At 42.8% G+C, this 16,192-nt stretch overlaps 1 protein-coding gene across 1 annotated transcript; it reads right to left on the bottom strand.

Moving 5' to 3' along the window:
* Positions 1,220-5,392, bottom strand: LOC107626040 (crooked neck-like protein 1). Its single transcript, XM_021116394.1, is given in 10 exon segments — positions 1,220-1,485; positions 1,584-1,779; positions 1,876-2,068; positions 2,238-2,316; positions 2,318-2,454; positions 2,539-2,683; positions 3,180-3,245; positions 3,349-3,965; positions 4,139-4,814; positions 5,097-5,392. Coding segments are annotated over 9 exon segments (2,100 nt in total). The 5' UTR covers positions 4,679-4,814; positions 5,097-5,392; the 3' UTR covers positions 1,220-1,358.

The following is a 16,192-nucleotide window of genomic DNA, read 5'->3' as shown; positions in this document are numbered from 1 at the left end:
TATACCAAAGTTTGAATCTGGAAGTATTCAACTCCCTAGTCTTCGCACCAACCCATTTTGTTTCTTGTAGGCACATAATGTTAATCCTCCTCCTTGTCATGGTGTCCACCACCTCCATGGATTTTCCTGTTAGAGTGCCTATGTTCCATGTCCCAAATCTTAACCTTCTGTCGTTTCGACCTTTACCTTTTACTTTGTGAACTAGCTTATTTACCCTCGTCCGTTCACTTAAACGCGGGAACCCTTGCTCATTTAACACTACATCCGGGCAATGCAGCGGCCTTTGCTCATTTGACACTGTACTCGAGCCATACAACGTGTTGCTTCCGGGCAATGACCTAGCTTTAGCGCAATAACGTCTTTGATTCATGTCATGAAGATTTGACTAAATTTTTATGTTGATTGTCGAAGACCTAACACAACCCTCCTTTATCCGGGTTTGGGACCGGCTATGTACCATAAGTGTAACATAGGTGGAGTTATCTCAAATTCTTGACCATTTGCTAGTTAACGATAGAGAGGGAGAGAGGGGAGGGGGGAGAGGGAGGGAGGGAGAGAGAGAAGGAGAGGGAGGAAGAGAGAGAAGGTAACTACTTGGTAATTGCCATAAGCGTGTTGTTTTTAAGTTTTATTTCCATCACATCCACAAAAACATTCTCATTAGACACAGCCATAGAAAAGACATTTCTATTAAACACATCCACAAAGACAATTACATTAAACACAATCATAAACAAGAGTTGGCAGAAGTTGATAAAATCTTTGTTGGTTACATAGTGGAATTGGTGACTTATTAGTTTGGGGTTGACTTAATTATTTTATTTTATTTAAGGGTTAATACTTAAGACTTGTTTGGGTGAGTTTTTAAGAAATGATCTTTTTTCGAGTTATATTTTTTTAAAAAAACTTATGAAAAAGTAAAAGTAATTTTATGTTTGAGTATCTCATGTAAAAATATCTTTTTATCTATGAATTATGTTTTCGTATAACAATATAAAAGTACTTTTTTGTTTATTTATTACATGAAAAACATCTTTTTTTTTTAAGAAAAAAGATTTTTTTTAAAAAAATGTAAATTACATCTCAAAAAAGATATTTTTCTGATTTTTCTAGTACTTTTACTTTTACTACTAGAAATTTGCCAAACACATTAAAAAATAAAAAAGATCTTTTTCATTATAAAAAGATCTTATTTTATCAAAATAATGACGCCTAAACAAGCACTTAATACTAGCTATATCTTTTTTAAAAATTTTGATAGGTAAAAGTATTCAACAGTTTTGATTTTAACAATAACCCATCCCTAATCACTCCAACATATATATACATGTTACAAACAAGACAAGATGAAAATATTGTTAGTTCAGTTGTCGCCACTCGCCAGAAGACAATTTTTGCTTCTTCCACTGGTATGCAGCTTCTAAGATCTTAAGATTAGTCGTCTGAGTTTCTTCAGGGAACAAATAGTCGATGAATTCCCCAATTCTGCCAAATCAAAAGAACAGGAGTTAATATGAAATCTAGTAAAGGCTTTTATAACCAGAATGACAAAAATAGAATATTGACAGTAACAAAATACAAACCTGGCAGAACCATCTTCAGTAGTAACTTTTCTTCTCTTTTTGAGCTTCTTCGGCAGCTTAGATTGGACTAAGCTAACATCACCAAGCTCGCCAGAAGCAGCCTCCATGTTGAGCCATTTCTCCAATAGCATTGCCCTTTCCTCCTTCAGTTCCGGAGCTGATGATCTGAAGTAGTTAAGAGCTTCCTCAAACACCCCTGATTTAAGCACGAAACAAAAGTAGAGTGAATCAGGATATCATTCCACTTCAGATCAAAGAATAAACAAACAACAAAAGCATCGGGATCACATACTTCTAGCACGCTGAAGGCATTCCCTCTCTTGCTCTTCTTCTATCAAGTCTAAACTGTTCTGATCTATTGCCGTTGCCTCAAATTCCGCATAGCTTATCCATACCTTCAAGTGCTTTGTTCTATTAAGAAGCCTTTCATAAAGCGCTCTTGCTCTCTCAAATTCACCTTCTGCAGTCTCAAAGTCAATATATGCCTGTTTTGAAATCACAAATTGATAGACAGGTTAGCACAAAAATGCACATAGCATATTAGAAAAAGTATGCATTACATAAGATGTCATAATACATAAGAGAAAAGAAATGATGAAAGAATGATATAACAAGAATGGTTAGGCATTGATTGGTACAAGGCAATAAATGTACCTTCCACAATAGTTCAGGCATATCCAATGCTGGTTGAGCGATTGCAAGCTCGAATATTGCTCTAGCTCGATCAGTCTCATAAAGATCTCTCCAATTCTGCATACTTGCTCCAAACATAGCAATTTTCAGGCGACCACTCCAGATACTTTTCATATAGTTTTCTGCATCTATCTATGTTACCAAGCTGCAGTTCTATCTCTATATACTTCTTGAAAATCTGTTGTCCAGAGAGCAGGGCTGTGTAAGATAACCATGCTTCAATAAAAAGACATCATTGCATTTACATCAGCATATATATTACCTTGTCTTTTGGAGCCTTTCCAATGGCATTTCCTAATATCTGTCGAGCACCCTTGAGATTCAGCTGACGTATTTCAAACTGGGCTGCTAGAAGCCATATCTTTGCAAATGAAAACTTGCTATGTGGTATCAAGTTGAGACACTCCCTATAAGAAAGAAAGCCACAGAGAGGAGCAGCAGTGTCAATATACAATACAAAAGATCAACACTGGAGTTTGGCTTCAATACCACAGATGATGTTATATTCATTCATAATTATTGAAATTGCAGTGCTATGACCATTATCCAAATCAAATCATTATATGTTAGACAAGGTTATGCTATATCATAAAGCTAATTATCATGGTGACTCCAACCAATCAATTTGATAGGGTTCAAAATTGAATCTATTTGAGTCTACAGTATCTTGAAGCACATAAGATACTTTAAATGCAGTACATATGCTAATTGAAGTAACACATTCTCTTTAGACTTGAGTCCACCTATTCACTAATTCCAAAATTACGAAATTTATGAGCAATTTTATTTTATTATAAGAACTTATAAATTGAAGCAAGAGCCACAAACAGATGCGAACATTATATTGAAATTTAGAAGAATTCCAAATTTAATTTCTGAACTTCAGTACTACAAGGCACAAACCTGTATACATCTCTTGTTCGATCCACATCTTTAACATCAAGCTCTTTGTAGAGTGCATAATTAATCCTAAGTAACACAGACAAATGGCAAATATTAGGGGGCAAATGAAAAAAGTAAAAATCCCGAATAAAAACACATTAAGGAATAAAGTTATTCGAATCAAACAAACCACAAATAGATATATCGCTGCCAGAATCGCTTCTCCTCTGCAGGAGGAACATTGACTATAGCTCTCTCATACACCTCCTTGATCCTTTCCTTATTGCCCACACTCTCCTCCAATCGTATATAGTCAAACCATGAATCATAGTTCAACGGATTTTTCCTCACTTCATCCTCATACTGAAACCTCCTTTTTCCGACAATAGCATCCTCAATCCCTTCCCTGTCACCATACTGCTTCTCAAATGCCACAAACTTACGGTACAAGTCTTCTGCCCTCCCCTTGGGGATATGATCAAGAGCAAACTTATATATACCCCTTGCACGCTCAGTCTCCTTACATCTCTCCTCAAACTCAGCAAAAGCAACAAACAGCTGCTCAGCTTCCTCATCATCAGCAAGCTCCTCCACCGCTCTCTCATAAACATTCCTAGCCTTTGCCACCTCCCCATTCTTCATCTCGAACTTGGCATGCCGAATCCACGCCCCAACCCTAGGGTGGCACTGCACAAAACGCTCGAATATCCCCCTGGCTCGCTCAATTTCATTGTACCTAAGCTCAAACTTGATGTAAGAGAGCCATCCCTGCTGATCAGGCATCCACTTCATCCACCGCTCGAAAACCTGCCATTGTGAAAGGTCAAGTTACTTACTCTTCATATAATCAGTAATATTTGTTAGCTATTAATGGTTTCAACTTATGCAGCAGTAGCATTAGAGACATATAAAGTGTGATGTTATATAAACTGTAATCCATGTGTGAGTAATTTAATTCAGTTCATTCACTCATAGAATACCTGTCTGGCACCAGCAACATTGCCAAGCAGTTCCTCCATATGTATATACTTGTACCATAACTGGTCGACCCTCGGTAGGAGGGTGACAGCGCGGTTCCACACGTTTCGCGCATGGTTGATGAACTTGTTCTTCATCTCCATCTCTGCATACTTGAGCCAAAGGGTGTGGTTCTTGTTGTCAATTTCCAGTGCTTTCTCCCAAGCAGAGCGTGCTCTCTCGAAGTCCTTCTGAGACTCTTCCCACTGTGCATACTTAATCCACACGCCAATGTTCCGTCTCACACGCCGAATTAAGTCCTCAAACTCTTTTCGCTTGTGGAGGCGGTACTCGCCAAGCTCAGTGGCATCGGGGATCTTCTGCTTTGGCGGGCGGATCTCAGCCTCTTGCCGCTCCCCAGCCTCCCGGAGAATCTGCTCCGCTGTGATTTGAATCGGAGCAGGTGTCTTGTTCTTGACCCGCGTTGGCGGTGGAAGCTTCACCTCCGTGTCCTTGAGCGTGAGGTAACCCAATGTTGAGTCTGCTTCTTTTGACAAAGACATCGCCCCAGTTGAAGGGTGCAGTAAAACGAAGGATTTTGCTGTAAGAAAATGGCGGTTGCGGAATTTAAAGCGTTGGTTTAGTCAGCTACAATTTCTTTGTCCAGCTGGTTTGAACTTCAGATGTCCTCTGTTCCAGCTGCATTATAAATTATAAATTGAAAGTTGAATTCAGCAACACAGATCACAGATCACATAACAATAGCAACAGCAATTCACATAACAAATGCTAAGTTGAGTTCTTGTTTTACATTATCTTGATGATGTGCTAGGTTCCAAAAACATCAGTATGTGGTGAGGGCAAATTCTAACTAATTACTTAAAATTAGAATAATTTTAAACAAATGCTATATCGAATTATCAACTTTGAACTTCAGAAAAATTAACTAGCAAATAAGGAAAAAATAACAAGGTTTTGTACCTATCTGGCTAGAACGGCGACAGTCGAGAGAGAAAGAGAGGAGAGCAGAGGCATAGCTCCGAAGAAAAGAGCAGAGCGGATAAGGAACGGCGGCAAAGGCGGTGGCGAGGCAGACGCAAAGGTGGCGAATGACACCAACAACACGACCCTGGGGAGTACCTGGCGGCGCGATTGAGAAGCCTTGGAGACACTGTGGCGCGCCTTGCTCGACGGGAGGATTCCTTCACTGCTGGAGCTCAGACTAGAGGAGAAAGGGAAGACTGAGACTGAAAATTGAAATAGGAGGGGGTTAGGGACTCGCGGTATAGTTTTAAACTTAGGAGTATTTTAAATTTTTAATAATTTCAATTTCTAGGCTTAAAGTAGTTTAAGTGTAATTAAAACTTGAATTTGATTTTAGAAAGATTAAGATAAAATAACTTATTTTTTTTTCTAGTGCTTTTACTTTTACTATTAAAAATTTACCAAACATACTAAAAAATAATAAAAAAAATCATTAAAAGTTATCTTTTTTATCGATTTAATAGCTCTCAAACAAACCTTTAATCTTTTAAAAATAATCTTAAAAGATATTTAGTCTGTTTTTTTAATATACTTTTCGTTTGCCTAATAATAAAACCCCATCTAGTTTGTTGACAAATTAGGCAAGTTACTACATATGAAATGTTTTGCTTGAATTTAAATATTTATCAGGGTAACCGGAGATTATTGGGCTGGACTTGGTGGGTTGGCCCAATCGTCTGAGGAGGGAAGCCTTCCTGCAGGCTCGCGACCTTGGAGTCTCCGTCCGACTTGTGGGTATGAGTGAAAGGGGGTGGTACCTGCAAAGACACTCCGATGCCTAAGTCAGCATGGGGTTAAGCAGGTTTAGAATGTATTGGAACTTAGAGATACCTGAGGGTGTCAGTATATTTATAGTGGTGAGCTAGTAACCACCGTTGAATTTGTTCCGCCTTTTAAGGTGGATAACCGTCCCTTTATCTTAGGGAAGTTGGGATATAGCTTCTGGAAGTGGGTTGAGAGATCTTAGGGGCAGTTACTCATTTGAATGAGTGTCTATCTGCCAGCTAATCATCGTTCCCAACTTCCTCAGAGCTAGTCGTGATGATAGCCGACTTCCTTAGGGGAAGGTCGGTGCTGGTAGAGGCTCAACCCTCTCTGGGTTGGGCCTTTTTACTTGGACCCTGGGCCTTAGTGATGGGCCAGGGTATGAACAGTGCCCTTACTGGAGCCCAATTTTCTTTTTTAGAGTTGGGTTTGAGTATTCTACTCGGGGTCGTAGCCGATGTGTGGAGGAACCGACGTGATTTTTGCGGAACCGACGTGACTTTTCGTGACTTTTGGTTTTCACGGTTACGTCTAATCGAACGTCGCGTCCGTTAGAGGTTCGCGCAGGCATTAATTACCTTGGTAACGGTGCACTCGTTAATGATTGCTCCGTTTTTACCATTATGCCCCTAACGTGTTTATAAATGCTTTGCCTTTCTTTCGTTGTTTCGTTTCTGCGATTCTTCAAATTTTCCTCCTCATTCGTTCGTGAAGCATTCTTGCGTTTGAAGGCTTTCATCCCTTATTTCCGGATAAAGGTTAGTCTTTCCTTCTTCTCTTTTGCTACGTGCTTTCTGTTTGCATGCTTTTAGATAGAGAAGTTGACTCGTAGGCTTCTGTTTGATTCCGTACTCCCCTTTAGAGACTATGTTTTTGATTTTCTTCTTTTTCCCTTTGTAGGTTTTACCAACCCATTTTTAGAGAGAGAAAAAATGTCTTCCGTAGAAAGTCTTGCTCAGTGGGTTGATGTTACAGTCCTGGGGGAGGAACCTTGGGTTGATACTGACTTTATTACTGATCTTCGCACTCGTCACCGGCTCTGCACCTCTGACGAGGATGAGCCGAAGTATGAACTGCTTGCCCCGGATCCAGAAGACCGGGTCTGTTTTGGGAGGGCTTCAGAGGCAGCCCCTCATTTCTTTTATATGTATGAGAGCATGCTCACCCGTCTGGGCGTCTTTCTTCCTTTTTCTGATTTCGAGATTGCTGTTTTATGCCACTGTCGTGTTGCACCGACCCAACTTCATCCCAATTCCTGGGGTTTTCTGAAAATTTACCAGTTTATCAGCCATGCTTTAGACTTTCCGACTTCCTTGAGGATTTTCTTTTTTCTCTTCCACATGACTAAGCCCTTTAGTGGGCAAAATAACAAGCAACAATGGGTGTCCTTCCGGGCTATACAAGGTCGGAGGGTTTTCACCCTTTTTGATGAATCTTTCCACGACTTCAAAAATTATTTTTTCAAAGTTCAAGCTGTAGAGGGTCACCACCCCTTTTTCTTGGATGAGAATTCTTCTCCTCGCTTTTCTCTGTATTGGTTGGAGGCCTCCCCCTGTGAGAAATATGGTCTGGACGACCTGGACGAAGTGGAAGCAGCCATTGTGGGGCTCCTCCGAGAAGTGTGGGGGAGGGCCCCATACTTGGATACTAAAAAGTTTCTCCAGGGGTCGCCTTCCTTTGTCCAGTCGCAACTAGGTAGCTTTTACTTATCTATTTTATTTCCGACTTGTTTCTGCCGACTTGAACTTTACCGACTTGTTTTACTAACTGCTTTTTCTTTTTACAGAGATGGCGAGGAAGAATTCCAATGAGTCTTACCAGAGGGTCCAGGAGGCCAAAGCGAGGTCCCGTGCCAGGACTGGCGGCGCCAGGGTAACTAGCTCCTCTCTTCCTCCTCCTTCCTCTTCTTCTCGAAGTTTGGGGACCCCTTCTCAACCTATTGTTATTTCTTCTTCTGCTCCTTCTCAGCCGTCCCCTCCCCCCCCGATCCTCCCCTGAGCCAGAGAGGAAGAAGCGCAAGGCTTTAGAGCCTAGCTCTTCTTTCGAAGGTGAGGCCAAAGTGGATGCCCCTGATTTTATCCGGAAGTACATCTATCCTCATGCTCGTATAGGCTTGGATGATGTTTCTGTCCGAAACCACCTCACTATTCTGGCTCAGAAGAGTATCAGGTCGGCAGCGGTATGCACCAAGTTTCTTGATATTTTTGAAAAGACTCCTCTTAGCTCTCTTGGTTCATCCTCGAGGGCTAAAGAGCTGGAGAAGAGACTTCTTTTATATCAAGAACATGAGAAGGGGTTGAAGGAGGAGGTCGCCAAACTAAAAGAGGAGAGGGATGGGCTTCGGGAGAGGGAGAGTAAGTTGCAAGCCAAGTGCAACATGGAGGAGGGCTTGAGAAAGAAAGCGCAGGAGAGCTACTCGAGCTTATTTGAGGATCTCGTGGCCATGAGGAAGGACTTGTTGAATTCTCGGAGAGCCTATACCGAGTTGGAGGACTCTATTGCTGAGGGGGCTGAGGAGGCCTGGAGGATCTTTAAGGAGCAGGTCGGAGTCATTGCTCCCGACCTGGATCTTTCTCCTTTGGATCCTGACAAGGTCGTTATTGATGGTGCCATAGTTTATCCCCCCGCTCCCGAGGTCGTTACCGAGTCAGATTTGAAGACTCGGGGGCAGAGAATTATTGAGTCCCCTCCTCTTCCAAAGGATGCTCCGAGTTCTTCAAAGGTTCTGCCGGCCTCCTCTCCATCTCCTATGGATGCTTCTCTCCCTGGTCTTGATGGCGCTTTGACTACTCCTCCTGAATCTGGTGGTGATCCATCTACTCTTCTTTAAACATTTATTGGCTATATGGGGGCCTGGCCTGTGGGTCCCCCCTTTTTTTAAAACTCTTTATATTTGTGTTGGTAGTGGTAGTTTGACATTGGCCTTTTATGGCCGTAAACAAAAGTATTTATAACTGCCCTTTGTTGGATAAGGGTTTTTATTTGACAAAAGATATCCCTTTTGGTATAAAAGGGTTTCAGCTACCTTTTTGTGTGCATGCTTTTCTGCTTTTGATTTGTTGAAGTCCCCTTGATCTTTTTTGAAAACCTTTTCTTTGGTTTGTCTATCTTTCTAAGCTTTTTTGCTTTAGAGACTTTAGGATAGACTTTTACGCCTTTTTCTCTAGGTTTTTCGATCTCTTTTTGTTATTCCTTATACTCAATTTTGTTTTATTGAGTTCTTATGGCTTAGGTTATTTTTGCGATGCGTTTTTACTTCTACTCGGTTTTTCCTTCCGACTTACGAGTCGGATTGTTTCCGAGTTTCTGTACGATCAACTTTTATAACCTCTTTACACCGACTTGTACCTCGTCGTTTTATCCTGACGACCATCTAGGTCGGTTCATGGGATTTTCACGTTTTGTCGAGCTTAAGTCGGCGCGTTTCGTAGAAGAGTAAAGGAGAAGGAATTTATAAGAGATAATGAAAAAAGATCTTTATTTACTTGGGGAAGGTACTTTTACGGCTACTAAGGGTTTAATGATCTATCGCCCCCTTAGCCTCTACTATGATGCCTCGTTAAAAACCCTTCTTCAGAAAAACCCTTTAATTTTTTGGAAAAAAATCATGAAGTTGGGAAAAGAGTACATCAGGGAGTAGAGTTCACTTTTAGCTATAATACCTTTTCATGTTACAAGCATGCCACGACCTTGGTAACTCGGTGCCGTTTAGGTCGGTCACCTTATAATACCCTTTTTCCTAAGACTTCACTAATTTTGTAGGGTCCTTTCCAATTTGCAGCGAGCTTTCCTTCCCCCGATTTGTTGACTCCTATGTCGTTCCTGATCAGGACCAAATCGTTTGAGGTAAAGCTTCTTCGAATGAATTTTTTGTTGTACCTTGTGGTCATCCTTTGTTTCAGTGCTGCTTCTCTTATTTGGGCTTGTTCTCGGACTTCGGGGAGCAAGTCGAGCTCCTCTTTGTGCCCCTGTATGTTTCCGACCTCATCGTGGAGGATCACCCTTGGACTTTGTTCGCTGATTTCTACTAGTATCATGGCTTCTACGCCGTAGACTAGTCGGAAGGGTGTTTCTCCAGTGGCAGATTGTGGCGTCGTCCGGTAAGCCCATAGCACTTGTGGGAGCTCCTCAGCCCAGGCTCCCTTTGCATCTTTTAGCCTCTTCTTCAACCTTGCCAGTATGACTTTGTTGACTGCCTCGACTTGTCCATTTGCTTGTGGGTGTTCCACCGAGGTGAACTGGTGTTTGATCTTCATACTGGCCACCAGGCTTCTGAAAGTAGAGTCGGTGAACTGGGTTCCATTATCTGTGGTGATGGAATGAGGTATCCCATACCTTGTGATGATATTCTTGTAGAGGAACCTCCGACTTCTCTGTGCAGTGATAGTGGCCAATGGTTCCGCTTCTATCCACTTTGTGAAGTAGTTTATTCACACAATTAAGTATTTTACTTGTCCTGGGACCTGGGAAAAAGGACCTAACAGATCCATCCCCCATTTTGCAAAGGGCCAAGGAGAAGTTATACTAATTAGTTCCTCCGGTGGAGCCACGTGGAAGTTTGCGTGCATCTGGCATGGTTGGCACTTCTTCACAAATTCTGTGGCATCTTTCTGCAAGGTCGGCCAATAGAACCCGGCCCAAATTACCTTTCTCGCTAGTGACCTAGCTCCGAGGTAGTTTCCGCAGATTCCCTCATGAACCTCTTTTAGTACTTCAGCCGTGTTTGAGGTCGGTACGCACTTTAATAATGGTGTTGATATGCCTCTTTTGTAGAGAACATTTTTCACCAAAGTGTAGTGCTGTGCTTCCCTCCAGATTTTCTTGGCCTCTTTTTCCTCTTTGGGGAGGATGTCGAACTTTAGGTATTCGACCAAGGGGTTCATCCATCCAAGGTTTAGCCCTGTCACTTCAAGGACTTCCTGTTTGTCCTCCGTTTTCGTCACAGAGGGTTCTTGGAGAGTTTCCTGGATCAAGCTCCTATTATTCCTTCCTGGTTTGGTACTGGCCAACTTGGAGAGGGCGTCTGCTCTGCTGTTCAGGTCTCGAGTTATGTGTCTGATTTCGGTTTTCGCAAAGCGCCCGAGGTGTTCCAGAGTTTTTTCCAAGTATCTTTTCATGTTCGGGTCTTTGGCTTGATACTCTCCATTTATTTGGGAGGTCACTACTTGAGAATCGCTGAATACCAGCACCTTGGTTGCACCGACCTCTTCTGCTAGTTTTAATCCTGCAATCAGGGCTTCGTACTCCGCCTGATTGTTGGAGGCTGGAAATTCAAATTTTAGGAAAACTTCTATCTGTGTTCCCCCTTCATCAGCTAGTATTATGCCTGCACCGCTTCCTGTCTTGTTTGAAGATCCGTCTACGTATAGTTCCCACGTAGTCGGTTTTTCCTCTTGATCTCCTGCGTATTCTGCTATAAAGTCGGTGAGGCATTGGGCTTTTATCACCGTCCGAGTTTCATATCTCAAGTCGAACTCGGAGAGCTCAATTGCCCACTGGACCATTCTTCCTGCAACATCCGTCTTTTGGAGGATTTGCTTCATTGGTTGGTTCGTGCAGACTCTTATTGTATGAGCTTGGAAGTAAGGCCGTAGTCTTCACGAGGCTACTACTAAGGAGTAGGCAAACTTCTCTAGTTTGTGGTACCTTAACTCGGGGCCTTGCAGAACTTTGCTGGTGAAGTATACCGGATGCTGCCCAACCTCATCCTCTCGTATTAATGCCGATGCGACGGCTTTGTCTGCTACGGACAAATATAAGATGAGTTCTTCCCCGACCAGAGGTCGGGTGAGGATTGGAGGTTGGCTCAAGAACTTTTTGAACTCTTGGAACGCTTCTTCACATTCGGGAGTCCATTCAAACTTGCATCCCTTTCTTAATAGAGAGAACGAGGGAAGGGACCTTAGTGCTGACCCTGCCAGGAACCTGGAAAGGGCCGCAAGTCGCCCATTCAGTTGCTGGACATCTCTCAAGCAAGTCGGGCTTCTCATTTCTAGGATAGCCTTGCATTTGTCGGGATTTGCTTCGATCCCTCTTTGTGTCAGCATAAACCCTAGAAATTTTCCAGCCTCCACCGCGAAGGTACACTTTGCGGGATTTAGCCTCATCCCGTGTAACCTTATGGTGTCGAAGACTTGCGAGAGGTCTGATAAGAGGTTGACTTCTTCCTTGGTCTTTACTAGCATGTCATCTACATAGACTTCCATTAAGCTCCCAAGGTGGGAAGCAAATACCTTGTTCATTAGCCTTTGATATGTGGCCCCTGCATTTTTTAATCCAAATGGCATGACCACGTAGTAATAATTTGCCCTGAGCGTGATGAATGATGTCTTTTCTTGGTCCGGTTTGTACATCGGGATTTGGTTATACCCCGAGTATGCATCCATAAACGACAAGTATGAGCTAGAGTCTACTAGGGTATCAATACTTGGGAGTGGATAAGGGTCCTTGGGACACGCCTTATTTAAGTCAGTGTAGTCGACACACATTCTCCATTTACCATTTTGCTTCTTGACTAGTACTACATTTGCTAGCCATGTAGGATATCTGACTTCTCTGATGAAGCCGGCTTCTAGGAGTGCCTTTACTTGCTCTTCCACCGCTAGGGCTCTTTCAGGGCCGAGTTTGCTTCTTCTCTGTTGCACAGGTCGGGATTCCGGGTATACCGAGAGCTTGTGGGACATAAGCTCGAGGTCTATCCCAGGTATGTCGGAAGGTTTCCAGGCAAAGAGGTCGGAATTGTCCCTTAGGAGCTTAGTCAACCCCCTAGATTGGCCCCTATATTGGTATTTTTTTCTTCCTCTTGGCCGACCTGTATTTCCTCTGTTTTTCCTCATGGCTGTGGTCGCAGTTCTTCTCTGGCCCTCGCTCCGCCGAGTTCTATAGTGTGGACTTCTTTGCCTTTTCCCCTCAGTCTTAGGCTTTCATTGTAGCATTTCCTTGCCAATTTTTGATCTCCCTTAACCGTTGCTATTCCTGCTAGGGTCGGGAATTTCATGCAAAGGTGGGGAGTGGATACCACCGCTCCGAGTCGATTAAGGGTAGCTCTGCCGATTAGGGCATTGTATGCTGACCCTACATCGATGACTATGAAGTCTATGCTCAGAGTTTTGGATTTTTCCCCCTTTCCAAAGGTGGTGTGAAGGGGTAGAAATCCCAATGGCCTTATTGGCATGTTGCCTAGCCCGTACAAGGCGTCGGGGTAGGCTCTTAACTCTCTCTCATCTAACCCTAGTTTGTCAAACGCGGGTTTTTTAGAGGATGTCTGCTGAGCTCCCTTGATCTACTAGGGTTCTGTGGAGATGGGCATTGGCTAGGATCATGGTAATCACCACTGGATCATCGTGTCCAGGGATTATTCCTTGCCCATCCTCTTTGGTGAAAGAAATGGTAGGGCGGTCGGATGATTCACCTCCGACCTGGTAGACTCTCTTGAGATGTCTCTTGCGAGAGGACTTGGTGAGTCCCCCTCCTGCAAACCCGCCTGAGATCATATGTACATGTCTTTCCGGGGTTTGCAGGGGTGGGTCTCTTCTGTCTGGGTCGTCTCGCTTTCTCTTCCCGGGATTATCCGACCTTTCTATGAGATATCTGTCAAGCCGGCCTTCTCTGGCCAACTTTTCTATCACATTCTTAAGGTCGTAACAATCGTTAGTTGAGTGACCGTATATCTTATGGTACTCACAGTAGTCACCGCGACTCCCCCCCTCTTTTGTTTTTGATGGGCCTGGGAGGCGGCAGTCTTTCAGTGTTGCAAATTTTCCTGTATACGTCCACTATGGAAACCTTTAGAGGAGTATAAGAGTGATATTTCTTTGGTCTATCGAGACCAAGTTCTTCCTTCTTCTTGGGCTCCCTCTCCCTCTCTTTTGTTGGGGGAAGGTGCCCAGGTTGCCAATTCGAATCTCTCAGTCTGGCGTTTTCCTCCATGTTGATGTACTTTTCAGCTCTTTCCTGTACATCACTTAAGGAAGTGGGGTGCCTTTTTGATATGGACTGTGAGAAGGGACCTTCTCTGAGCCCATTGACCAACCCCATAATGACTGCCTCGGTGGGCAGGTCTTGGATCTCTAAGCATGCTTTGTTGAACCTTTCCATGTAGGCTCGTAGAGTTTCTCCGACCTCTTGTTTAACTCCTAGGAGGCTTGGCGCATGTTTAACTTTGTCTTTCTGGATAGAGAACCTCATCAGGAATTTCCTCGAGAGGTCTTCAAAGCTGGTGACCGACCTTGGTGGGAGGCCGTCGAACCACTTCATCGCTGCTTTTGACAAGGTAGTCGAAAAAGCTTTGCAGCGAGTTGCATCAGAAGCATCAGCCAGGTACATCCGACTTTTGAAGTTGCTTAAGTGATGCTTCGGATCTGTGGTTCCATCGTAGAGGTTCATGTCAGGGCTTTTGAAGTTCTTCGGAACTTTGGCCCTCATGATCTCCTCACTGAACGGGTCTTCTCCTCCCAGGGGCGACTCTTCTCGTTCGCCGCGGGAGTTCCGACTTCTAAGGGAGGATTCTAATTTTAGGAGTTTTTCTTCTAACTCCCTTCGTCGCTCTATCTCTTCTCTGAGAAGTCGGTCGGCCTCCCGTTGTCGCTCTAGCTCCTGTTCCAGCTGTTCCAAACGACCTTGGTGGCCATGGACTAACCCCAACAGCTCGGTCGCATGGGGTGGTCCTTCTTTCCCCGACCCTCGCCCATCCGAGGAGTTTACCTTTGGATTTTGAAACCCAGAGGTGCCTTCCCGATGCTGATCGCTGGCTTCCTGGTGGGGAGTTGGGTTAGCGTCGTTGTTTCCAGTGTCCAGATTTTCCTGCTCGGAGTCAGATGCCGTGTGGCCATCTTCTGGTGATTTGTCCGCCATAACTGGTTGATCTCTCGGGTCTCCGGCAACGGCGCCAATGTTACGATGGGTAACCGGAGATTATTGGGCTGGACTTGGTGGGTTGGCCCAATCGTCTGAGGAGGGAAGCCTTCCTGCAGGCTCGCGGCCTTGGAGCCTCCGTCCGACTTGTGGGTATGAGTGAAAGGGGGTGGTACCTGCAAAGACACTCCGATGCCTAAGTCAGCAAGGGTGTAAGCGGGTTTAGAATGTATTGGAACTTAGAGATACCTGAGGGTGTCAGTGTATTTATAGTGGTGAGCCAGTAACCACCGTTGAAGTAGTTCCGCCTTTTAAGGTGGATAACCGTCCCTTTATCTTAGGGAAGTTAGGATATAGCTTATGGAAGTGGGTTGAGAGATCTTAGGGGCAGTTACTCATTTGAATGAGTGTCTATCTGCCAGCTAATCATCGTTCCTGACTTCCTCAGAGCTAGTCGTGATGATAGCCGACTTCCTTAGGGGAAGGTCGGTGCTGGTAGAGGCTCAACCCTCTCTGGGTTGGGCCTTTTTACTTGGACCCTGGGCCTTAGTGATGGGTCAGGGTATGAACAATGACCATATAATAATACAATAAAAAATGTCTACCATTAAAAAAAAAATCTTAATATCTTTAATTTAGTAGACATGAGTGTATGGTTTGAGTAATCATTCAAGCCCTGAAACCAACATAATACAACCAATAATCCAAACCTGCCTCCATTGAATTTTCAAGAAATTCATCATTGCCAAGTTTTATTTTTTCTATCTATCTATCTATAAGGTTGGTAACGGGTACAGCAAAATAGGGTTTAGACTCTATCCTAACCCTATTTACAAGTTGAAAATTTTTTAAATTCTACCTTAATCCTATTTGCACCCTAAGATTCTAAATCCTATCCTACCCGATCCTATCCGCAGAAAAATAAAATTTTTTTTAAGTAAATATAAAATTCAACTATTCTAAATTTCATACATATTAATAAAATAAAATAAAAATAAAAAATTAAGTTTAAATTAAAATTAAAAATAATAAAATTTTAAAAAAATTTAACATAAAATTACAAATAATATGATCATCAATATTTCAAGTATTTATAAAAAGAATATTATGAGTTCATCACTTACTTTTTTCACTATATATATATTAGGAGTGCGGGTATGGTAGGACAGAGTATACCCTAAGAATATTTCTAACGAAGAAACTATGTCATTTGAACTAGAGCTCGTTCGCTATTTCTCTCACCATTTAATTTCATAAAACTACACTAAATTTATTAAATACTTAGCTACATGATCGCATCAGTCAACATAAATGTAATCTATAGTATACTTAGGCGAGTTATGATTTATGTATTTAAAAATAAAATAAAACAATGTTATATGGTTAGTAAATATTATTATTTTTTATCAATAATC

Source organism: Arachis ipaensis, chromosome B02, assembly GCF_000816755.2.
Source record: "Arachis ipaensis cultivar K30076 chromosome B02, Araip1.1, whole genome shotgun sequence".
NCBI lineage: Eukaryota > Viridiplantae > Streptophyta > Magnoliopsida > Fabales > Fabaceae > Arachis > Arachis ipaensis.
This window is presented reverse-complemented; position numbering and strand designations above follow the sequence as displayed.